Source organism: Melospiza melodia, chromosome 19 (assembly GCF_035770615.1).
Source record: "Melospiza melodia melodia isolate bMelMel2 chromosome 19, bMelMel2.pri, whole genome shotgun sequence".
NCBI classification, from domain to species: domain Eukaryota; kingdom Metazoa; phylum Chordata; class Aves; order Passeriformes; family Passerellidae; genus Melospiza; species Melospiza melodia.
The window spans coordinates 2,555,610-2,580,302 of NC_086212.1; the positions used below are offsets into that span (position 1 = coordinate 2,555,610).

General features: G+C 42.5%; 1 protein-coding gene across 2 annotated transcripts; it reads right to left on the minus strand.

Annotated features, from left to right (window-relative positions):
• Positions 1 to 261: 261 nt before the first annotated feature.
• Positions 262 to 24,449, minus strand: ASIP (agouti signaling protein). 2 transcript variants are annotated; one of them, XM_063172145.1, is made up of 4 exons: positions 24,243 to 24,449; positions 6,226 to 6,428; positions 4,002 to 4,063; positions 262 to 3,018 (listed from the first exon to the last, which is right to left on the minus strand). In XM_063172145.1, exons 2-4 carry the CDS (start codon positions 6,404 to 6,406, stop codon positions 2,842 to 2,844), a joined length of 420 nt encoding a protein of 139 aa, XP_063028215.1. In that variant the 5' UTR covers positions 6,407 to 6,428; positions 24,243 to 24,449; the 3' UTR covers positions 262 to 2,841. The 2 variants fall into 2 exon arrangements, with proteins under 2 accessions (XP_063028215.1, XP_063028214.1); XM_063172144.1 differs by lacking the exon at positions 24,243 to 24,449 and adding an exon at positions 23,941 to 24,001.
• Between the last annotated feature and the right edge of the window lie 244 nt (positions 24,450 to 24,693).

Sequence of the window (24,693 nt, forward strand, 5' to 3'; positions counted from 1 at the left end):
CCTGGACGTGGTCCTGGGCAAGCAGGCCCAGCTGGATGGCTGCCAGAAGTTTCTGCTGACCTCAACCATTCTGAGGTTCTGCAGAGCTGCAGTCCAGAGCAGCTGTTTGTTGGATTTCTGCCTTCCCTTCCCTTCCCTTCCCTTCCCTTCCCTTCCCTTCCCTTCCCTTCCCTTCCCTTCCCTTCCCTTCCCTTCCCTTCCCTTCCCTTCCCTTCCCTTCCCTTCCCCATGGTAAAATTATATTTTTCTGACCAGCTGGACTTCCTGGTATGAAAATGGTCTTGTTTTCACATAAGAAGTAGTGTGATTATTGGTGTTTTTAGGGTCAATCTGATGCCTTGAGAGGCTGCCTGGAACAGAGGCTAGACAGTGTTAAAGGAATAAAGTAGGGATTTATTAAAAGGCCTTCAAAGGATGCACCTTGGGCAGTACAAGAGCCTGGCTGTGGCTACACCCAAGATGGACACTGGTCACAAGTTTTCACACTTTTATAAGTTTTGGTCCATGTCCATATTGGGGTTAACTGTCCAATTACAGCTCCAGGTTCTGCAGTCCCATCCTCCCAGATTGCTCTCCTCAATTTGCTGTTGTTTGCACTTTTGGGGCCTTTTAGGTCTTTTTGTGTTTGCACTTTTTCGACCTGAAGCTGCAACAGTTTCCTTGTTTCTGGGGCTGGAAAAGGATTGTTTTGTGTGACTGAGCTGTGAGAACTTGCTAACACTTTATATGAAGTTCAGAGTTATATACTAATGCAGTACAGAATATGGAAAATATGAAAGCTAAAACTTAAGGCATCAAATCAACAACAGTTTGCTATAGTTATGAGAATTTTGAAAAAAAATGATGGAACCTAAATCTCTAGCTAGTAAAAGAAGGAGCCACATTCTGAAATCCATTATAATGTATTGCTCTTCCTTCGCATTTCCCTTTTTCATAATAACTGTGTGGCTACAGATTCCTGAGCCAAGAAATATGGCTAAAAGACACACTTACATGTATTTACAAGAATTCAAGCTTATTCCTTATATTCCTTATAAAAGCTTATATTCCTTATAAAAGCTAAGGAACACAATGACATCCTGTCATCATTAGGACTCTTTCTTAGATTAATCCAACAACTATATATATATATCTAGTATGAACAAAAAATTCTGTCAATATCTGACCTTAGTTTTGAGTTCTGGGCTTTAGACAGATTATTAGAATTAAAAAAAACCCCAAACCTTTATATGGCTTGAGCCACTTTGCAGTGTGATCTGTAGCATCTTTTCCTGCCTAGAAGCTTTTTGTAGCCCTCAGCTGTGTTTAGAAATAAATCAGTAAATAACTGTCTTCTCGATTAGACCCACACAGGGGATAAGAAAATTCCTGAATTCCTGATTAGAAATTCATGGCTAGAAAAATTTAATTGTGAAAGCTAAAGAGCACTGGAAGGGACCTTGGTGCAGGCAGGTGGAGAGAACGTGGGAGATGTGGGTTAGCCCTGGAGTGCTCCTGGGGTAACAAAGAATTGTAGTTGGATAAAGGGAAAACACTAAAAACAAGGAAGTAGCACAGAAGGAAAAAGAGTGTAAGGGAGCAGGGGAGAGACACTGTAATTACAGAGGAGGTAAAAACAAGAGCTGGAGTCTGGCAAATAAAAAGTCTTCAGTGTCAGGGACATTTTCTGGGTCTGCTCCCTCCTTGCTGTCCTGGGAGTTGAACCAAGAAGGGTTTTCCTTCTGTGCCCTCTTGGATACCTCAAATTTAAGACAAAGAGCTTCAAGAACAAGAGAAAGAAATTTTCTGTTGCCTTGAGCTTCAGCCATCTCCTTCTGAGCCTTCAAGTTTTGATACAGCATGTGATGTATTTTTTTCCCCTGGTTGCTGCAGCACTTGGACATTCCTGCCTGAATTCAGCCTTGGAGATGGTTCTGGGAGCTCCTGCAGCAAGAAAGGGCAAAGAATGGATTGTTTGGGATGGTTTGCTTCAAGGTGTACATGTGGGACATACATTCATCTTTTGCTGATCTTTCCTTTCTTCCTCAAAGCCCCAGATATGTCTTCCTGCATTTGGGCTCTGTACATGGAGTGTCCTTGGCAGCAGGAGAACGAAGGCTGAAGAGTTGATTCCTACAGATTTGTCTGCAGATAAAACAATCTGATTGTTATATGCCAAGGCACAGATACATTTAGGTTTTAAGGATATATGTATGTCATACCCCTGGGAGGTACTGCCTGGTGGCAGAATGACCAAAACTCCTGAAGGTGAATGCTTAGCTCAGAATGATTCAATTGTCCTTTTAGCCTTGGGTCCATCTTTGCAGGTGGAATAATCTACATAAATTCTTGTCCTGATTTTTGTTGAATATGTGGAAATGGAGTAAAACTCAAGCCCTGCATTTTCAGCCTGATCCTTTGGCTGTGCTGAATGCTGGTGTTGTCCCTGTGGGCAAAGTCAAGCTCTAGTCCCTCACTGGCATAACCAGTCCTGTTTTAGTGGCCATTTGGGTGCCATGGGGCAGGTTTTATGGTGCTGGTTAGACACTTCTGCAGACTGGCATTAATATGATCCTTCAAATTAAAGCTCAAACCCACAGGAATCCAGAATTCATCATAAAACACAGCTCTTTTGCTAAAAATGCCTAATCAGTGCCAATCTCCCTGGCTGCCTGCTCCCTGAAATGACATCCAGCTTGTGGTAACATTAACCCCATTATAACGACTGTCCATTAAATTTTAAGAGGGGTAAATTCAACCTTCAGAACTCTCTATTTTGATTACTAGAGACATGGGGCAATTTGAAATATGCACTTGAGAAGCTAATGAAAGACAGAAGGCTTGCTGTGTTTCTGACTTGGCTTAACACTTGGGGTTTAACATCAGGCACTGGCAGATGGTCTGGAAGATTCTGCATTTGCAAAAAGCACAGTAGTGACAGCAGGAATTCAAGTGTGGCTTGCAGGTTTTGAAGGTTGGCACACAGTTAGCAGCAGGTGGGGGCCTTGGCTTTGGAGATATCTTGCGTTTAGCGTTTTTCTGGAAGACAAAAACACGAGAATTCATAGGCAGGTGAAATGAGGGTGGTGAACAGCGGGAGGTTCTGGGGGAATGAGCAGAACTGTGGCAGTGGGAGCTGTGCTAGCAATGCAGAGGTGTGGTGGGGCTGGGGAATGGGGAAGGGTGGCTTGAGAGCACCAACCTTCTGAGCAAAATGACAAACCTCATTTTGGCCATGACCAGGTGGAACTTTGGAAAGGGTCTCTAGGAAGGAGAGTGGCAGCAGTGAAGAAAGGGGTGCCAATGTGTACTCAGATGGTGAAGTTATCACTAAAACCAATTAAGATGTCATGTTTAGATCTCCCAGGTTATCAGGTGAGTGAAAACTCCCTGTCAGTCTCGTTTGCTGAGCTGAGAGCAGAGCAGTGACTTGGCAATGCTCCCCCTCCTGAGCCCAGCAATGCTCCCCCTCCTGAGCCCAGCAATCCTCCATCCATGGGAATCCCCCCTGCACACACAGTTCAGGGAGGGGGAAAAGCCCTCTCATCCCCCCAGGGGTGCAGCTTCTCTGCTGGGGATGTGGAAAAGTGGAAAATTTTGGGTTGCTCAGCACATGCCTGGGTCCTGGGAGGGACCTCTGGATCCCAGTGGCTGCAGGCACCCTGTGCACTTCTGAAACTCACAGTTATGGAATTCTTTAGGTAGGAAGGGATTTGAAAGCCCATCTCATCCCACCCCTTGCCACAGGGACACCTTCTGCTATCTCAGGCTGCTGCAAGCCCTGTCCAACCTGGCCTTGGACACTGCCAAGGATGGGGCAGCCACAGCTGCTGATTTTCTTTCCACTCTTATTGTTTCACATCTGTTTTTACAACATTTAGAGCTTTTAACTGTAATTAATATGTAAATTATTTAAATCAGGGAATGACAGTAAAAGCTTTTCAAATGAATGCACCAAGGGAAACTCTAGAAGTAACAAACTGTTGTAAAAACCCAACAAAGTTTTTTGAACAACCACCTACCTTGGAAGATTTCTTGATCTCTGCCTCTTTCCTGCTGACTTTCTGGGATTTTCTAGTTAAATCTTCAATGAGAATAGCAGAGGAAAATGTGGGATCAGTTTTACAGAATGTCATTTGGATGAGATAATTCTATATTTGTGTGAGAGGAGGCAGATAGCCTGCATTGCTTCCTCACTGCTGCATGTTTTGCAGTGATGTTCATCTCAATTCAGTGTCTGAACTCTGTCACTGCTGCTTGTGCAAAGCAGAAGAGCAGAAAAGCAATGTTTGTATTTTAGAAGAGATTTTTTACACTTTGTTTGGTAGATGAAAGCAATGAATTACTTCAGAGATATAAAATTAAAGGTCTCTGTAGAACATATTGGAGTGTTCATGCACAGTAGTCTCATAAACAAAAATAGGAAAAAATCTTTAGAATTCCATAATTTCTTCTGTTAGAATGTTGTGCTACATGCGTAATTTTGGAAGGAATTAACAAGTGTACAATTAACTGCTTTCCACAAGCAAAAACTCTGATTTGGCATATACTCTGCATCTGTGATGCCACCTTTCATTCTGCAGCTCTTTGTCCCTTCTCCCCCCACAACCTCATTTTACATGATGTTACTGGCAGAGGTGTTTCATTCACGTGCCTGTAACTTTGCCCCCTCTGTATTTGTCACTGTATCTAATTTTAGATATTTATAACTGTGTAAATCCCATTACTTGTTTTGGAGTTTGTTTTGGGCTCTAACACAGCAAGAGTGTTCAAGTGTGAGACACTTCCCAGCTCACCAAGCTCTTGTGGTATTTTTGATACTTTTATTGTGGGTGTGTGAGTTTTGTAATAAGCACTACCTGTATTTAATGGATGACTGAGATAAAAACCATCCATATCCCCACTGAAGAATGGTGGCCCCTTATCTATTCCAGGATCCTCTATCAATATGTTTTTGAATATTTTCTAATGGCTAGGATTTACTGAGGTGCCAAATGAAGAACAAATATTTTGAGCTGGTTTGGGGGGGTTTCATTTATTTTTCTTGTATTACTAAAAGTCAGGGTTATGCATCTCTAGGAAGCAGTGGGGAGAAATGTGTTACAGCTCAGCAAATCTGCCATGCCAAAAGCATGGGCTCACCTCTGTGAGAAGATGGAATATCAGCTGAAAGGATTGTAATTTATAGCCCTGATTTCAATTGGGACATTAAAAAGTTACGGGAATTGTGAGAGTGAAGGCATCAAGGATCACAAGGACCCTGACATGGGCAGCTTGGGAGGCTGCAGAACAGCACAAGCTCTGCTGAACTCTCAGTGAAACAACACTGAGTTAACTCAGGATTCGGAGGTTCAGATTTCTTTGGAAATGCATGTGCGGGACAACTGTTTCTCCTTAAGGATATATTGTCCTGAGCAAGAGCATTGAGAAAACACAGGAAACAATGTAAGAACCAGAGTGCTTTAAACTAAAGCCCTAAAAAGGTGCAGAAAGGAGCTAAACAAGAGAAGGTTTATTTTTGTAATTGTTAGCATTTTAACACAGTTATGAATGTTCTGTAGCTGACTATCTCCAAACACCTGTGAGTTTCTTGAGAGGAGAAGTTGGTGTAAATAACGTGGAAAGAGTTAAGGCAGACGTGAGGAAAGAATTTTGTGAAGAAAAGAGTGAAGCATCACCCTAAAGAGGCTCTTCCCAAACAGGACAGGTGGTCACTTGCCAGAAATTGTACAGACAGATCTGGTCCTGTCTTGGACAAATAAATTAATGACCCCTGGCTCTCCCCTGCAGTGCTCTTTCCTTCCCCTGTTTAAAGGCCAGGTCAACTGAGGCTGTATTAATACTTGTTAATACTGTTGATTTTTCTACCACAAGAGCAGACCCCTAAAACCCTCACATTATGCTATTTTATTTTCTCATATGCATAAGGTTTTCTAAGCAAGGTTATTTTCCATATTAGCACAAGACCATTCTCTTCAATATAAAAAGGCTTACAGTGTGATGGGAGCTGAAGTGAAACCTGTAAAACTGAAATAAATTGTATTTTTTTTCCTCTGAACTGAGGTTTACCACATTGTCACTCTTGGGTGCTGCAGCCACCACCGTTCTGTGCCCTTTGAAAGCTTTGACAAATAATTCAGAATAATCAATGATTCAAGCAAAGTTATCCAAATAATTCAGAATAATCAAAAGCAGTGTTTCCTGCAAATCTTGTTAATTTGGCAGCGAAGGGCAGGTTTTACTCACCTACTATGGAGATGGGTGGAAGATCTGAGAGGTCCATTTTGCTCCTCCTGGACACGTTGCATTCTGTCTTCTCCTCAATGACCAAGTGGGAATCAGCAGCCCTGAACAGGCTGTAGCAGAGCAGGAGGCTGAGGAAGAGATTCTTTCTTGCCATCGTGGAGAGGAAAAATTCCATTGTCATGAAAACCAAAGCTGGTCAAAACCTGTAGAAGTGATGCAGGGATATGAATCTCTGCAATGGTTTTCTGTCACGTTGTGCAGCTTTAGCAACAAATCTCTGACAATTATTTTATTTCCAGAATTTTGCCTCTGGTCCTGGAATATCTAAGATTGTAGTTGCAAGAGTGGAACAATGGTATCTCAAATACAACTCCCCGAGATATTATTTTTTCCTAATTCTTTTCTCAAAAGGTTTATTTCCCATAAGATGTGAAGGTCCTCCCAACTGAGCTTTATAATATTTATTATATGGCCAAGGGCAGAAACTCAACCACATCATCAATTTTTTCCAGGATATCTTGTCTACAAAAATGTGCTAGAAAACATAAAAGAATAATAACAATTTAAACCCTCCCCCCCACAAACTGTATTTCCTGTAAATTTTCTGGTCTTAAAAATAAATCATGAAGTAATATCTTATTTCACCTCCAACTGGCTGCTCTAATCCCATATAAATCACAGCCATAACTCATGTGAGTTATAAAAGGCCAGTGCTGTAAAGTGTTTATGTGCCTTGAGGTTATACACTGAATAACTTCCAAGATGTGCAAAGTCTGGGGTTTGGGGATACTCCTGGAGGCACCTGAGCTGTGGAGCCATTCACCTGAGGTGACAGTCCCTGCAGGGTACACAGCATGTGTCACCAGCCTGCACTCCTTTTCTTGTACTTTCTTGTATTTCAAAGATTATTTTTATTTCCATGTGTATCAGTTTTCTGCAGTGTCAGGGTTCTGGGAACCTTGTTCCCCCAGAGGCACAGCCAGTCTCCAGATTTATGTATGGCTTTGTGTAAGTGAAAAGCTGCTGGATGCAGTTAAAAAGAGCGAGTAAAACCAAGTGTTTTGGGCCATTCATCTGGTTGTAATGACTTCATTACTGGGGAGTTTAAAAATGAAGAATTTCTACCTTGGGAGGGCTTCAATCTGGTCACTGCTGCTGCACCAAGTCTGTTCTACACCTGCTTTTGTAGCCCCACTGATCCACTCCTCCCTGGGAGGTGGTCACTGTCATGCTTCTAATTCCAATGCTTGGGATCATTTCTGGAATTGTCTGTTCTGCACACCACGTTCCTGTGCACACCACGTTCCTGTGCACACCACGTTCCTCTGCACACCATGTTCCTGTGCACACCACGTTCCTCTGCACACCACATTCCTGTACACACCACGTTCCTCTGCACACCATGTTCCTGTGCACACCATGTTCCTGTGCACACCACATTCCTCTGCACACCACATTCCTCTGCACACCACATTCCTGTACACACCACGTTCCTCTGCACACCACATTCCTGTGCACACCATGTTCCTCTGCACACCATGTTCCTGTGCACACCACATTCCTGTGCACACCACGTTCCTGTGCACACCATGTTCCTGTGCACACCACGTTCCTCTGCACACCACGTTCCTCTGCACACCATGTTCCTCTGCACACCATATTCCTCTGCACATCACATTCCTCTGCACACCACATTCCTCTGCACACCACATTCCTCTGCACACCACGTTCCTGTGCACACCACGTTCCTCTGCACACCATGTTCCTGTGCACACCATGTTCCTCTGCACACCATGTTCCTGTGCACACCACATTCCTCTGCACACCATGTTCCTGTGCACACCACATTCCTCTGCACACCATGTTCCTCTGCACACCACATTCCTGTGCACACCACATTCCTCTGCACACCATGTTCCTGTGCACACCATGTTCCTGTGCACACCACATTCCTCTGCACACCATGTTCCTGTGCACACCATGTTCCTGTGCACACCACATTCCTGTGCACACCATGTTCCTGCCAAAGCACTGCTGGGGACATCGAGGCTGCCTCCACTGGTGGCTGTGGCTGTGCATGAGGGCACTCACCTCTGCTCTGGGGAGAAGGTAAGACAGGGAGCCATGAGAACCCCTTCAGCCCTTATCAAAAAGAGGGAGAACAACTTCTTATCCAGACAGAGAGTGATAGGACAAGGCTGAATGGTTTTAAACTAAGAGAGAGGTTTAGATAGGAGACAGAAGTTCTTTACTCAGAGGGTGCTGAGGCTCTGGCTCAGGGTGCCCAGAGAGGCTGTGGCTGCCCCTGAATCCCTGAAGTGTCCAAGGCCAGCTTGGATGGGGCTTGGAGCAGCCTGGGGTAGTGGAAGGTGTCCCTGTCCATGTTGGAACTGGATGGGCTTTAAGGTCTCTCCCAACCCAAACCATTCTGACAGTCTGTAATTCACTCCTGGATCTGGATTTGCAGGGATGCACATGCTGGATCCTTTGTGGTTTATACATCTGCATGAGCTGCAGCTGAAAGAGATGTATCTGAGCCTGGAGTTTTACAGGGGAGGATTAACCACTGGGGAGGCAATGCTGCTGTGTCTGAAATGCTGCACAGCTGGAGTCATTCAAAGCAGATGTGAAAGTTCAGACTCTGCCTGGATCAGAGTTGTGGCTGTGGGTAAGAGTTTCCTTTGAATGAGTTGATTCAAATTGTATCATATCAGATGTGAAGAGCCTTTGATTTGATTTTGATTTGATTCTGAATCTGAGAGGAGAAAGTGTATCTTGTTTAGAAGACTCTGAAATTTTCCGTAATCAAAAGGAACAAGTCCTGCCATGAGAATTTTTTGTTGTCATGGTAAAATTGAATTTTCAGTTACTGCAATTTAGTAAAGGCGACACTTCTGGGTTAATTCTTTACCTACTTTGATCTTGCAAACTCTGGTACAGAAGCTCAGCCCTTGCCTGTGGAAGTTGCCCATTTATAATGGGCAAATTATAAATGTGACAAGCTGTGACAAGAAATGAGTTCTCCTCAAAAGTGCTGAATATACCAGGGTGTTTCCAAGCAAACCAAATTTCCACGAAGAATTTTAATACGACAAATATTTGTTAGGTCAGGATCTTACTTTTTCTTATCTTCAGAAGAGTTGCCCTTTTATTTGCTCTTCCCCATCTCCTTTCACAAAAGATGTCCAAACCTCACTGAGATTTCTTGATGCTTCCTACAAACTGCTCTAACACATACCTATGTGTGTAAATAACCATTAGGTCATAACCATTCAGCTCACAACTGGAACTTCTTTCCATCTGACAGATTTTACCAGCCTGAGTATCCCCGGTGATGTTCATGTTTGAGGCAGATGTTTGCAATTCATACAAGAACTAAATACTGACTTGTATGCCCAAAAGCTTGTCTATGTTTTCCAAATACACATTTGGTCAAATATAATATATTGCCTAAAAATCTTTGTCTGCTATACATTTAAGTTTCCTAATTTTTCAGATCTAGGCCTAAAGGAAAGAAAGAATTTTTTTATGGTGAGGGTGATAAAACACTGGCGTAGGTTTTCCAGGAAGGTGGTCATGCCCCATCCCAGAAAACATTTAAGGTCAGGTTGGAGGGTCTTTGAGCAACCTGATTTAGATGAAGATGTCCCTGCTCATGGCAGGGGAGTTGGACTAAGTTACTTTTAAAGGTCACTTCCAACCCAGTCTATTCCACAATTCCATGACAGAGGGCTTGTCTGTGGCAGGTGGATGGAGACATTTGGGCTCTAATTCTTTCCCTGCTCTGAGCTGGAATGACAAGAGCAAGCTGTGAGCTGGAAGCTGGTTTGCTTTGCACACAGTGGTGTTCATGCTGCAGGTTTTAGTTTTTAAAGCAACTTTTTAGCCTTGTTGCAGGATATGCTCTGTAAGGTACCTGTGGTGTTCAGGTCACTGTGTGCTGCCCACCTGGAATTTTGGCTGGCACAAAGCTGCCTGATGGACACCGCATTGGCCTGCCCCCAATGTACCATTTAAACAAGCTTCCACCCCAAAATGTTGTTTCTGTTGTATTTCCTTGTCTTTATCTCAGCAAAATTGCCAACGGATGTGATTTTGTCTGAGCAAACAGTAAAATTTTACAGCTGACATCTGTTTACTTCAAACAGCAACACCTGAACCGTGGCTGGGGTGGAAATGCAAACCTGGCTTGGTTTGAGCTCTGGTGCACATGGGGGTTTTTAATCACAGGCACTTGGGTGGCAGGGATTGTACGGCCCTGGGGTGAGTGTTTGAACCTGGAAACTGCACATATTTGGGGAATATGTGCATTTGTTCTGCAAAATTCTATCCACCGGCTGGAAATGCAGCGTTCCCTGGAGCAGAGGAGTCCGTGAGGGCTGAGCTCATAGAGGGATGAAGGAGGAGAAAAGTGGAATCAGAAATGGAGTAAAAAGGTGTTCATGGCCCCAAACCTGCCAGAGCTCCATCAGTGTTTGGACAATGCTCTCAGGCACAGGGTGGAACTGTTGGGGTGTCTGTGCAGGGCCAGAAGTTGGACTCGATGCTCCTTGAGAGTCCTTCCAACCTCAGGATATTCCATGATTCTATGACTAATCTTGGGTTTCCTCTTTTGCATCATATTGCAAAACCCTTCCCCAAGTTTGTTTTCTTTTTCTGGCATTAAAGAGAGGTTTACTTTTCCACTTTGCCCATTATTTTCCTTCTGGGATTCATCAAAGGCTGATTAAAGCAATCAAACTATTTTCCTTACCTCTAGCTGTCTTCACATCTGTTTCTCTCTGAGAACTTACATTTAAAAGTTTATTTTCCTTTTGAGCCCCTAACAACTTAGAATAAATGGCTTTAATAGTGGAATCTTGAGAGTAGGGTTCCAATTTCCCTAATGTTACTAAAATGAGCAGCCATGATTTTTAATTTTAACATATGATTTTTTAATTTTTGGTCTGGAGACAGTCTTGCCCAGCGATGAAATTTAAGCAGTGAACTTTAGCTGCAGTTTATCAAATTGTGTAAGGAAATAGTTAACATGTTGCAGTGGCCTTGATTGGCAAGGGAATGACAGAATTTTATTTAAAACCAAAACAAAGGCAGACTTTGAAAGTTTGTTGACTGTCATCAGAGATCACAGCGCCCTTTTCTGTGCCGTTGCCTCTCTGCTTTGGATTATTATATTCAATATAAATAAAGCATTTTAATCTTTACCCCAATTGTTGTCTTTCACAAACATTTTCCCTGAATGTAAATTTGGAAAATGACAGATAATGGGAAACAACATTTTTCTCTTTTTAGTCAATTTTTTGTGGTGTTCATATTTAAAGTCTTCATGGAAATTTGGTTTGCTTGGAAACATCTTGGTATATTCAACACTTTTGAGGAGAACTCATTTCTTGTCACATCTGATTTCACTCTGTTCAGAGATTCATCTTCATCCACAACAGACTGAAAAGTGAGATATTAAAGCAAAAAGTCTGCCATGAATGCTGGAAGGGACAAGTTGAAATTTTCTTAGATAGATTTTCTGACAATTTTAAGTTGACTCACAAATTAATCAGCATCTTTATATAGAGCTGAAAACAGCTGCTTGGGAAAATGAGATGGTAAAGTAGGTGAACAAAGACCTATAAAATACAGAAAACCATTTTACAGCACTCAGTAAATCTTCACCTACACTGGGCTGCTGAGCTTCTGCTTTGAAAAGGATCCTGGAATCCTCAAGGCTGGGAAAGAACTCCAAGGTCACCAAGTCCAACCTTTGAACAAACACCACCGTGCCCACTAAACCATAGGAGAGGACAGGGAAAAAAAGGAATGCAAGAAAAAACCCAGGAATTAATGGCTGCCTTGAAAAGTGCTGAGATTTTTAGAGGGTGAGAGACTGAAAAGTTTGGGAAATGAAACATGGAAGGTTAACGATGGCTGAGGACATCCTGAGGGAATTCCATGGTCACCTAGAACCATCCTATCCAGTGTGCAGAGCAATCCCATCTCAGCCATCAGATTTCAGCAAAGGAGTAGCAGTAAAAAGGGAAATGATGTATTAAGGAGCACTTAGAGGGAAAGGAATGGATCCCCCTGAGACAAATGGGAATCACCAGTGCCCCAGGCAGAGCTCTGCTGACCCAGCCACAGGGCTTCCTCTGCCTTGGAAGTTTCCTCACAGTTTAGGATTGACTGCACAGAATACACACAGAAAAGATAGGTGTTTTTTCCTTATGTGAAAACACATAAGGAAAACCAAGAAGTACCTGTAACTCCTCCTTAAACTACAAAATCCTTTAAACTCAAAGTTATGCAAATTGTGCAATTGAAAGTCTTTCACCACAGAACTCTGTTTGTGTTTGGATTCTGACCTGCATCTCACTGAATTTCAGGTGTTTCACTCAGTGCTGGGGGACTGGGCTGATAATCTCTGTGCCCCTTTTAGGCCTGCTGTACACCTCTGAGAGAATAGTGACAGGGCCAAACCTTGCAGAGAGTTTTTGGTGTTTGGGTGGACACTCTAACTCCTCAATCCCCTCCCCATGTTCTCCCATGCCCCCCTGGACAGCTCTTTGCCATCCTCACCCAGCACATCTGCCTCTTTTCCCCACACTGTTAAAATGAGGGGGAAGTTGAGTGACACCTTAATGTGGAAATGTGACTCTGCAGATTGGAAATACACTCAACATGTGCTTGATTCCAGCTGGGTTGGAGGAGGGTCTGCTCTTTATGTGTTGAAATGGATCCTAGGAAGCATGAGAAGGGAAAAACCAGCATGCTCCTGTTCCCCTGTCGTGTTCTGATCTTAGTTCTTAGACCATTTTCATGCTCTTCAAATCCAATTGCAAAAGGCGAATCCTTGATTACATCCAAAAGTGGATGGAATGAAAATGAAAATGAAAATGAAAGGAATGAAAAAATGAATTTCTAATTTTGCAGGTGCATGGATGCCCCATCCCTGGAAGTGTCCAAGGCCAGGTTGGACACTGGGGCTTGGAGCAACCTGGTCTAGTGGCAGCTGTCCCTGCCCATGGCAGGGGGTGGCACTGGGTCATCTCTACGGTCCCTTACAACCCAAATCATTCTGTGATTCCATGATTTTATGATTCTACACCAGGGAATATGCTTTCCACAGCATTTGGATCTATTCATGTTTTACTCAAGTTCCACCTGACAGTTGTGCCACTGCTCATGTTGTTGGAGGAGGACCCAAGGAGGTTGTTTTATACATCCCGCCCACAGACTGAGATGAAGGCTTTCTCTGGCACTGCTCAGGAAGCCCAGTTTCCAAATGTTTTCTAATCTTTTCACCTTCAGTGACTTTGCTAGGAGAGGGGAAGGCTATTTCCCGGCAAGAGAGGTCTCTGTGTGCACATCCATCCATCCCTCCCACCTGACCTTCAGTGCAGGTTCAGTACACTTGGCATTTCCCTTTGGGAGATACCCCATGTACCCCATCTGCTACTGATCATTACACAGACCCTCAATATACACCCAGTTTTCCTCTTTTCTGCAGCACAGAGAGATGCAGGATAGTAAATACCACTACATTGCCTGGAGGGGAATGTCATGGCCACTGCCAGCCCCAGTGCTTGCATGGACACCTCTCCGCAGGGTTTGTGTTTCATTAGCTCAGATCACTGGGGTTATAATTACCCCAGTTCTGCCAAACTCAGCGGTTCTGGAAGCCATGAGCAGTTCAGTGCTAATCCCACTGGGTTTTGACATTGAATCAGGAATTCAGGTTAATTTGTACACATAACTGCAGTAATCACTGCACAAAGGCATTTACACAAACTGCAAGAGAGGTTGTGTTTGTTCTGAACATGATTCCTTATTTTTTAGTCAATGATTATTGATTCCACCCCCCAATGTCTGTGTTTTGTTATTCAAGAGCCAGGATAAATGTCACTATTGGATTGTCCTGTTTGTGTACTTATTTCTGGGCATCTTTCTTTCTAACTTCTCTTTTCTGATTTGCTCATAAAAGATTGCCTGTGGTTGTGGAAAGCAGGTTCCAAGAGTGTTCCAGTCTCACACTTCATTCATTATTTCATGTCCTTCCTTTGCATTTTGGCTCATTTTTAAAAAATGCAAAGCACTTAGTTGTGGTGCTTGGGTCTAAATATAAACTCAGTGTGGTTAAAACTGATTCATGTGCTGTCTATGGAGACAGCTGAAATTTTTTTCAAACTTTCAAACAAAATTAGGTCCAAATCTGTTTTCTTTTAAGGGTAACAGTTGAGGCTATTTTTAGTTTTCCTGTAATACCTCTACTTAAAGCTACCAGCTAATGTTCTCCTCCAGCCCACATAATTTCCTTTAGGCTCCCCAGGAATGACCCTGGAGGCAGAGCTGCAAGTGAAGCTTGGTTTTTACACTCCCTTGCAGTCAGGGATTTCATCCATGTGCTCAGATGCTGCCAAACAGGGACATTTCTGCCTGTGCAGGACCCTCATTCAGAGCATGGTGCAATGGCAGGACACCAAACTCCTCCCTGCAGTGGCCAGGTGGCTGAAAGAATTCAGTTTCTCTTCTAATAAAATGGGTTTAGATCCTTATTCATCTGTATAAAATGATGTAATCCTCACTTGTTTTTAAACAGGAAAAAAAAAGGACAATAATTTCTAGGATTGGGATTTCTGTGGGATGCCCATATGTTACATCCAGATTTCTGCTCCTTTTCACCCTTAAATTGAAAAAAAAATAGCCTTTAACATACTATTGACCAAAGTCAAACTGACAAGTGGCATTGGAGGCCTTCTCTCAGTTAATTCTCATTCCTTTGGTTCTTTCTTCCAGACTCTGTCTGGTCTTCGGTGTATTTTTTTGTGTATGTACTTGGTTATTTTTTGTGTAAATTTTTGTGTATTTCTTGGTTATTTTTTGTGTATTTTTTTATGTATGTACTTTGTCATTCCCAAGAAAAGGGGCCTGGCCCAAGAGGCACTGTTGCTTCTCTAGTTCCCCTATACTGACCCCACAATCAGTTCACTAAAATGATTTGTGTTTGTTGTGCAGATAGAAGTACACCAGAGAGAATTCTGTAGTGTTTGATGCAATATGCTGTTTCTGTGCAATTTTACCTTTAACATTTTTTTTTAACTTGCTGAACTCAATCTACCCTTCTTGCTCCTTTTATTTCAATTGTTTTAGTCCTATTTTCTGTTTTCTTTCATTTTCAGCCATCCACTGTGCCCTATTACTTTTGACAGAATTCCCTTTTGGCACTTTTGCCTGCCATGTATTTAGTTCTTTTTCCTTTGCACACTTTTATTGCTTCCCTACCTTTGTCCTCAGCATCTCCAGCTGGATAATCCTGAGGAATGAAGCAGTGAAACTGAATGAGATGCAACAGTGCAGAGGTCACATTGAAACACTTTAACTTGAGAGCAAAAAACCACCCATTTCTGGATTTCAAATTAGAGAAGCAGAACTGGCTGTATTTTTCACAGCATGACCAAAAGTGAGAATATGATGCAGCTGTGAATAAAAAGGCAATTGAATTCTAGGGTGTGTCTAGAGAGGTATTTTTTAACTGAAATATGAAAGTGTTCAAAATTTTATGCACGTACTGGTCTTTATTTAGAGAATCATGTCCAATTTTGGTCACCCATGTGGAGCAAAAATGTGCACAAGTCAGAATGAATGCCAGAAAATAATATTAATTGTTTGAGATAAAAGGCCATCCAGCAACACCTCCAGTGGTCCTGTGCCTTACACCAAATTTCCTTACATTCCACTGGCAAAAGTTCCTTTTTTTGCATCGATTCTTCCTATGATCTCCAAATCTTTGGGGCTCCTTGATGTCTACAGAGCAATTAGGAAGGTCAGACAATATAAAAAGATTTGCCAAGTGCAGGAATATGCAATCACAGGCAAAATTTGGCTTGTATATATTTAAAATCCCTGATTTACAAATGCTCTATATATTATTGTGTACACAAATATAAATGCAACCATTTTTAACTCTATGTGTGTATGTGAGGGAGGGAACAGCTCAGCACAGACTCTTTCAAACCATCCTGTGTGTATTTTTCTCTGACAGTTATGCTGGTTTATCAAGCCCCCTCTAATTAGGTATGTGCCAGACTGTTTAGACCAAAACCACTTGAGCTTGGATAGGCTGGAAATGAAGGAAACTAATTTCCCTCTGGAGGATCTTCAACTGAGTTCTCTGTGCCATCATAGCTCAAATTTCAGGTGAAAAAGGTGGGAATCACAATTTATGGCAGCGAGGAGCTCAGACTCACTGGCTTTCAGAGACAGCTGTGGTAAGACTGAAAAAGAAGAGTCCTCTTAGAAGAAAAACTTGTCCATCACAGCCTCCAGAACTCAGGATAAATGACTGCTTGTTCTGCCTTTTCTGCTGCCTGTTTGGAGCCATCCCTGCTCAGATGCTCTGTTCTTTGTTCAGGATGGACAGAACAACAAGCCAAGGTTTGAATTACTGGAGAAAAGGTTCAGAGGAGATGAAAGGGAAACCTTTGCCATGTGCAGGGTAGGGCAGCATTGCAATCCTTGCCTGTCATTCAGTCTCCAAACTCAGGGAGAGTTAGGCATGAATTAGATGTCTGTCTGTCAGTCTGCTCTGACACTTCTCATATTCAAAACTTACACAGATTGAAAAAGAGCCCCCAAACCAGACAAATCTGCACCCTCCCAGGAACTATCCAGTGTGATGGTAAATGAAAAGCCCCATCAAGGGCTGGATCCCTGTCTCCTTTCCATACAGATGTCAGATGCCACAACTGAAGATGGAATGAATCTTAAAAGCAGAAATAGATTAATAACAGAAATACTTAGACAGAACAAACATCTAAAGAAGTAACTCTGATGTGAGCTGGGTTCTACCCAGGTGGCAAAGGGCCAGGGAATCAAGAATTCTACAGCCTGTTTGCAGGGATGGGGATGAAAGATGTGGCTGTAAATGGTTTCAGGGATGTGGCCTGAACCAGAGCTGTTGGGCTCATTACTGTTTGCAATGGATTTGGAAGTGACTACTGAACCCATAATTTAGATGAACCTTGAGAAAGTAGCCTGAAATCTCCAGAACAGGACTGGATAAACAAAGTGCTGCTGAGTACCTAGGAGGGGGAAAAGCTGTAAGGAAAGCTGCAGCTTGCAAAAGCAAACAAAACCATTGGGATCACATGGTCTGATTTCTTCCACGACAGGCTGGAAACCCTGCCTAGATTTCAGTATTTCAGGCTTAACTGAACCAAGTGACAACACCTCTGGTAATTTATTGCTCTAAATTTGTCTTATTTCAATTTCTAGGAACTGAATCCTTCTAAACCCTCTTCGTTGTGAAAAATGTATTTACTTTCTTTTTCCCCTCCTGAGAGGTGCTTGGATGAGTAAGTAACTTCCTAATAATCTCCCAGCTCAGGTGAACAGGTTGAGCCTGTAGAATTGCTAAATATAAATGACTTCTCTTCCAGTTCTTTGGTTATCCACATGGCTCTACTGTGCAGCTTGCTCATTTTTCATTACAGCAGAGGTAGTGACCTTGACATTGCCAAATAATCTCCTTACTCCACTCAAGTCATCTTTAATCAAGTTCTCTACCATCTACGCCAAAATTTCGCTAGGGTTTGAGTCAAGCCAATGTCCAAGCAATGGCTTAATTATCCACAGGGCTATTCTGTCACTGGTAATTACCTGGCTATTCCCTGCCTTACTGACAGCTTCTCACCCAGCTTCACCAATTTAACAATTAGCACCTAATCTCAGATGTCTATTTAGCTTTCCTTCAAGATGCAGCCTGGAATTTAAGTTGTCTCTGAAGAGTATAATTTTATTTCCTGTTTTGAAATAATTCTAACATTCTGTTTTAATACCATCAACCTCTTATAATACTTTGTCTATTTTAAATGACATGTGTTCCTCGTGCCAGGGTTGTTTGGAGCTGAGGGACAGGACTCTTGAATTGTTTGAAAATGTACTCATGCCTTCATATTGAGATTTAGGGGATTTTTTAAAAACATTCTTTAAGTGTTCTCTCCTGTTCCTCGTTTTCTGTACTTTTAAGCCTTTCTAGCTCATTTGGGGAAAATCTAAAATATGATGATTTCCAGCTCTGTGGAACTGTCTCTAGAAGGGTGAACATGTAAGAAGGGAAATCAGGGAAGTGCCTTGGGATATTATATGAAAGAGGAAGCTGTCAAGCTGTTGCTGCTTCATTTTCACTTTCCAGAGAAATCCTTATTTTAAATGCTTATCCCTTTGCTGTCTTGTAAGAGCTTGCCTTGTCTTGTAAGACATTACTTTTTTGACAAGTCCTTCTCCTCTCTTCCAGTTCATGACTAGATACGGGCTTTACTGACATGGATAGGTGAGATTTACTGTTGGTATTCCCTCTGAAGCCTCTGTTGTTTTGGGGTTTGTTCTATTTGTACATTCAGAAACAAATCAGCTTTTATGTTACAATCCAGACATCTGAAATGTGAAGCTGTTTTTTTAAAACAGAATATTTGATTTGTGAATGGTGGAGGCTGATGGTGGATTCGCCTCTGAAATCCTTTGGGCAGCAACAATCCTCCTGGCCATGATTTAATGTGATAACTAAGAACAATGGTCAGTTTATATCTGGTGGTAAAAACAAAATGAATTTGTTGTCTGGCTGTTCCTGATCAGTTTTAAGCATCTTGCTTGTCAGTCAGAGGACAGAGCCAGGAGAGGTGCTGAGGCCCCTGTGATCCCTGTTTGCTGAGGGTGGGGAGCAGAGTGAGGAAGAGGAGCAGTGCTGCTGGCAGAGGCTCCCACTGCCTGCCCAGGAGATGGGGTGCAGCTGTGCTGCTCGGGGTGATCACCCCAGGATGTTGCATCCTGCACTTGTTGGGGCCCCGGGTGTTTCTTTCCTGCTCCAGGTGATGGGGCTGGCTCTGATACAGCACAGCTGTACCCTGGGATCAGGATGCTGGGGCAGAGCCCCCCAAGGGCTCCCTGCTTCCCTTGGATCCATGGGGAAGGGAGGAATTCCTGCTTAGCTCATGGCAGACACAGCTGCTGAAGGGAAACTTGAAGGGGCTATGACTAAGGGATTAAATTCAAAAGAGAATGCTAAAAGTCTTTAATTTGTGTTTCATGTGTAATGGGGTTTCTAAATATCCTATTTTAATCCCTGCCCGTGTCCTTGATGAGAGAGTCTGACTCAAATTAATCTTCGTTTGTAAACACAATTTCTTCTTGAGGGCACCACTTGCATATTGGTGACACATGTTGGCCTGTCCCAGCTGAGAGTGCTGAGTGGCAGGGAGAGGGGAGACCTTTCTGGTGCTGATGGGGAGAAAAGGAGGATTCTGGACACTCCTTCCACACTCTGGCAAGGCTGTGTTATCCTGACCTTGGCACAGACATGTAAGAACATTCAGAGCCATTGGATTCACATGGAGTAGCTGCAAACTTTATCTGCTGTACTCATGTGCCTCCACTAGAAATGAGGGAAAAGAAAACAAGAATAAGGTAATTTGCGTTGCTCTTGTCTGTGTGTGTGGGAAATCCTGGGATCAGGGACTCAGATGTTGTGTCCCATATGGAAGGAAGACATTGGAGCAATCCTGGGTATCTGTGCAAGATCAGTGAGAGATCTGGACTGTCTCTACAAAGCTCTGTGAGGCACAGCTTTCCCACTGAAGGAGGGAAATCCATGTGTAGCCCACAAGTGGGAAGTAAAGATGAAGACAAATTTCTGCAAGTGGCATATTAATGGATGAACTGCCCACAGGAAAATAACAAACATTCTAAGAACAAAGAAACGACGGACAAACATCCAAGGAAAAAAAATGTGTGGTGCATTTGAGAAATGCTGTTCTTGGAAGCAGGAATGCAAAAGGATTTGGGATTGATGTGGAAATAATGCAGTGTAGCATTGCTGTCAAAAGTGCAAATGGAGCTCTCAAATGGGAAAATGGGAGCAGCTTCAGTGGGAGGGGGGGATTTTTGTTTGAGATTGGTGTGGCTGTGCCTGGAAGGCACTCCAAGAACACCACTCATTTATTGGGAAGAGTTTGGTTAAACCAAAGAAATTAAAAAGTATGTCTAAAAAGAGACTCAAAGCTCAACTCCTAGAATTCCAAAGGGAAAGTGGAGAGTGTTTCAGTTCCTGAATGTGCTTGGCAGGATTGGAATGATAATGGGGTGAAAAATGAGTTTTCAAGCAAGATGACAAAGTTCTAATGGGATGAAGCTGCCAGAAGTAGAAGCCAGGTCCAAAACATTTCCAGGATTTTGACCATTCTGGTTCAGTAACAACTATACTTTAGAATTTCTGCCTTTGGCCTTTCTACTACAGAAGACTGATTTTTAAGACTTTTTTTCTTCCTAAGAAATACAGCTTCTAAGCAAAATTGCTGGATATTAGATCACTCTTTGTGTTACGGGCTAACTAATGGCTAGAACTTCAGTTTTATTTAATATCTCACCAGTCTGAAGCTGTGCCCAAATGTGGATGTTCACTTCAACTCTGGAATTTTGGGGGCTCATAAAACTGTGAAAACAAAGACGTTGTTTTTACACTTACGGCATTCCAGTTTTCCTACCAACTTGACCTACCTCTCTATTTACTTATTTCCAAGTGTTTTGGGTTTTGGTTTTGTTTTTTTTTTTTAATTTTTATTTTCTTTTTCAGCTTGTTTTTCTTTGCTTTTTTGTTCGTGTTGTGGGTTTTTTTTCTGGGTTTGGTTGTTGTTGTTGGTTTTGGGTTTGTTTTGTTTTAATATCTTGCATTTTGATACCTCTAAAACCACTTTAGCTCATGGAAAATAAAAGTTACTTCCAGAGTGTCAGGTATTGAATCAGACCTAATGAAGCAGTCCATTTCAAAACCTTAAGAATATACTGAAAGAACAAGCCTTGAAATTCAACATATAAATGTTTAAAAGCTCAGCGTGAATCTTAGATACATAGATTTTTTTTATATATATAAATATAATATTGTTGTTGTTATTATAGATAAATAATGATATTATTATTACTTATTTACATTACGTGGTAACATGTGTTACATCTGATGATTCACTACGGGCCACTGGATGGTTCCCCACTGGGAACTGGCCACTTTCTAAATTTTTCTTTTAAGCAAATACATTTCCACCCACAGAAAAGATGGATGTCTCTGCCAGCTGGGCCTTCCCAGAGTGTTCCCCAGCAGAACATCCCTGCTGCCACCAGCAGCTGCCTCTGGGACCTGCAGCGGCTCCGAGCGCAGCTCCCCCTGCCAGGGCTGCTCTTCCACCGGCGCAGGAAACGCCTCCCTTATGGGAACTTTTCAAAAATTCATGGCAAAATTAATTTAAAATGTTGCTCCCCCTGCCAGGGCTGCTCTTCCACCGGCGCAGGAAACGCCTCCCTTATGGGAACTTTTCAAAAGTTCATGGCAAAATTAATTTAAAATGTTGCTCAGCAAGAAGAGGCTGATGTGGACGCCCAGACGTTTTTAACCGGGATATTTCTATTGTTTTCTATTTCTATCCTTATATAAGGATAAAACCCATACTTCATATTTTGCTATACAGTTATCATGTTGAAAGGATTCAAAATGCTTAATTCAATACTACTTGGAATGTATTGTCTTTCTCATTATCCCAGGATATTTTTTTTTAACGGCATGAGCATTTCAAAATGCAGAGAGAAGCAAATGGAAAAGGTGTAGTGAGCGTTCCCTGCAGGGAGTGCTTCCTTTTGTTTCCTAATCACTCAGAATTCAATATACTTATTGCAAATTAAATAAAAGTTTAACTGCCCGAGTAAAGAAATGTGAAGAGAAATTGTCTGATTTGATTAAATGAAAAAAATATGACTATTCCACTTACATTGTGTTTTTCCATTAAATTTGCTTTTTTAAAGGAATGTTATTAATATTTAAAAAATAAGTTAATATTTCTTCTATGCAAATATCCTCCATGAGCATGCACACTTAATTAACAAGGTGTTAATTATTTATTCAAGGGTTTTAGTAGGTGTTCAGTCTGCAAAATACTGGGGACTGATTAATGTGTATCTTTGCCGCTGTGTCTGTGTGTAACATATTGAAGGGATTGCTAAAGAAAAAGAAATCTGTATTTAAGCCAACAAAATCCTTCAGTTTTCAGTGAATCAGGGTTTTTTATGTACCAGAAAAAGGAAATAATTAGGGAAAACAGTCTGTTTTTTGTGTATTTTTTGCATTTGGACTAGAATGCTGTGAAAGCTTTCTGAGCCTGTCAACTGGGGGGGAAAAAAATTATTCTGTGAAGTGGGAAATACATTGGGAAGTGAAACTCTGATATTTGTAAAGCAAACACGGATGCTCTCAGGGAAAAAAACCCCAAACCAGAACAAATAACCAAAGAAAAACCAAACCCAACTAAAAACAACAACAAAAAAGGCTCCAAACCACCATGAAAACCAAACGACAAAAAATCCCCCTCCAGCCCTAATGAGCTGCAAAGACCTTTGTGAAAAAGATTGAATAAAGTGTATAAAATGAGAGACTTCAGCCTATCCCAATAAAATGCCTGGAATTTTAAAGGGGCAGGCTGGGGGACAGTCCAGTGATGCCTCTGCAGGACTTTCCTGCCTTGCTCAGAGCCTTTCTCACATTAAGAAGATGCCCAGAAACCCCAAAATCTGCAGGCACAGCACCAAAGGCACTTCAGAACGCAGTGAGCTCCCCGCTGCCTTCGTGGTGTGGCTGGCAGGCAGCAGAAAGAGAGAGCTGTAGAGCAGAGATGGAGAAATAAAGCAGGGAAAAGTAGACAACAACCAGGATAACAGAAAGAAATGAGTCCTTTTAGGAAAATAACAACTGCAATGAAATTACCAATAAAATTGTTCGTTCTCCAGTGACTGCAGTGTCTACAAAATTGATAGAATTGAGTAGAAATGGACGTCGAAAAGAAAAATTCTGGTGCTGCAAACAGCAGTCAGAAATTATCTCTGAATTTTCTATGTTGTTAAGTGTGTAAAGAAACTGTTGCTTGCTGAACTCGCACAAAATTAAAGAATATTAAGAATATTAATGGAAGACTGCACAATGGGATGTGTGAAGTGTGCGATTTGTTTTGTGAGGTACTACAGCTAAAGCTGACAGAAAATAATTACGGTCAAAGACAAATATTATCAGTCCTAAACCAGATAAAATCCAATCCCTTATCTTTCTAGAGTTATGAAAGCTTTGAGAAAATTGAGATTTATTTTAACATTTTATCATCATTTTAGTTACTGCACGTAGACAGGGGAATAAAATAACATAGCTCATTGATTGGAACAGTGTAAAAATACAGCTTAGGAAATGTACGTCGTTAATTTTAAAATCATGTAATAAAAGAGTGAAGAGAGATAATGTGACATCTAAAATAATTTCAAGGGGAAAAAACTTAGAAGTAGACTAAACGAAAAAGCAAAATTTGCAACAAAAAAAATAAATTGAAGAGACGGAAACACCAAACAGAACCCAAACGACAGAATCGAAATAACCTAAATTTCAGGCAGTACCTGGAAAAGAAGATTTTGGAGCAGAACAGGAAAGTGGAGCAAATAAATGCAGAAGAACAAAATAGTAAAATAACAAAGTTAAGAGAGTCTGAAAGCGGTGCTGCTTGCCAGAGCCGTGAGGGAGATCTGCGGCACCGCTCTGAGTAAAGGCGGGCAAATCTCTGCGGCGCTGCGCGGCGGGCACAGGGGATCGCCTCGGTCCGGGCAGCGGAGCAAAGGGAAAGTGCCCGGCAAAGTTCGGGGCTCTGGTCCTACCGAAGCTGAAGCGTGTCCCGGTCGCCAGGCCCAGGCCCGGGCAGCCGCTGCCTCGTCCCGCGGCTCGGCGGGCAGGGCGGGCCCTGGCAGCTCAGCGCGGCCGCCGGCCCGCGGCGCTCCCCGCACCGATGGTCAGCCTGTCTGTCCTGCTCCAACTCCTGCTTTTTATCAGTCCTCCCCTCGACCCCCACCCCCTTTTCTTTTTTTTTCCCCCTCCTTCTCTCTTTGCCGTCTCATGGTAAAAAAAAATCCAGTGGAAATTGACCCTCAGCCCCTCCTTTTTCCTCCCGTTTGAAACCCACCAAGTCCGGCCGTCTTCAGGCGGCGGCGATTGCAGCTGGGATTTTGCTGTCACTGAGGTAGAAAAGGATGGAGAGCAGGGGGAGGAAAAGGCCTGCTGATAAAACCGCATCGGTTGTGCTCTGCCCCGCTTGTTTCGGGCTCCTTGCTGCAGGGTTCCCTGCCTGGCCCCCTGACGATCCCTGGGCATCCGCACATCAGCGCCTCAGCCATTGCTGTCTCCCTCACTGGGAGGTTTCCATCAGCTCCACTGCAATGAGAGTTCTGTGGAGTCACTCAAAGTCAAAATGCCACGGAGGAAAAGCTTTTTTCCTTAAGCTTGGTAAAGGCATGTACAAAGACCAGATGAGTTTACCTGAATGTGGGTGTGATTATTCAAGACGTATCAAATGTCCCTTTATCATTTCAAGGGTCACATTATACATTTCCAAAGTATATTAGTTCTTTTTGTTG

Bases quoted from the DNA above. Each gene is read 5' to 3' on its own strand.
- ASIP (XM_063172145.1), bottom strand. From the start codon at position 6,406: ATGACAATGGAATTTTTCCTCTCCACGATGGCAAGAAAGAATCTCTTC. The intron at 4,064-6,225 runs GTGAGTAAAACC...TTCTCATTGAAG, and splicing joins TCCACCCATCTCCATAGTAG to ATTTAACTAGAAAATCCCAG. The intron at 3,019-4,001 runs GTAGGTGGTTGT...TTTGTCTTCCAG, and splicing joins AGATCAAGAAATCTTCCAAG to AAAAACGCTAAACGCAAGAT.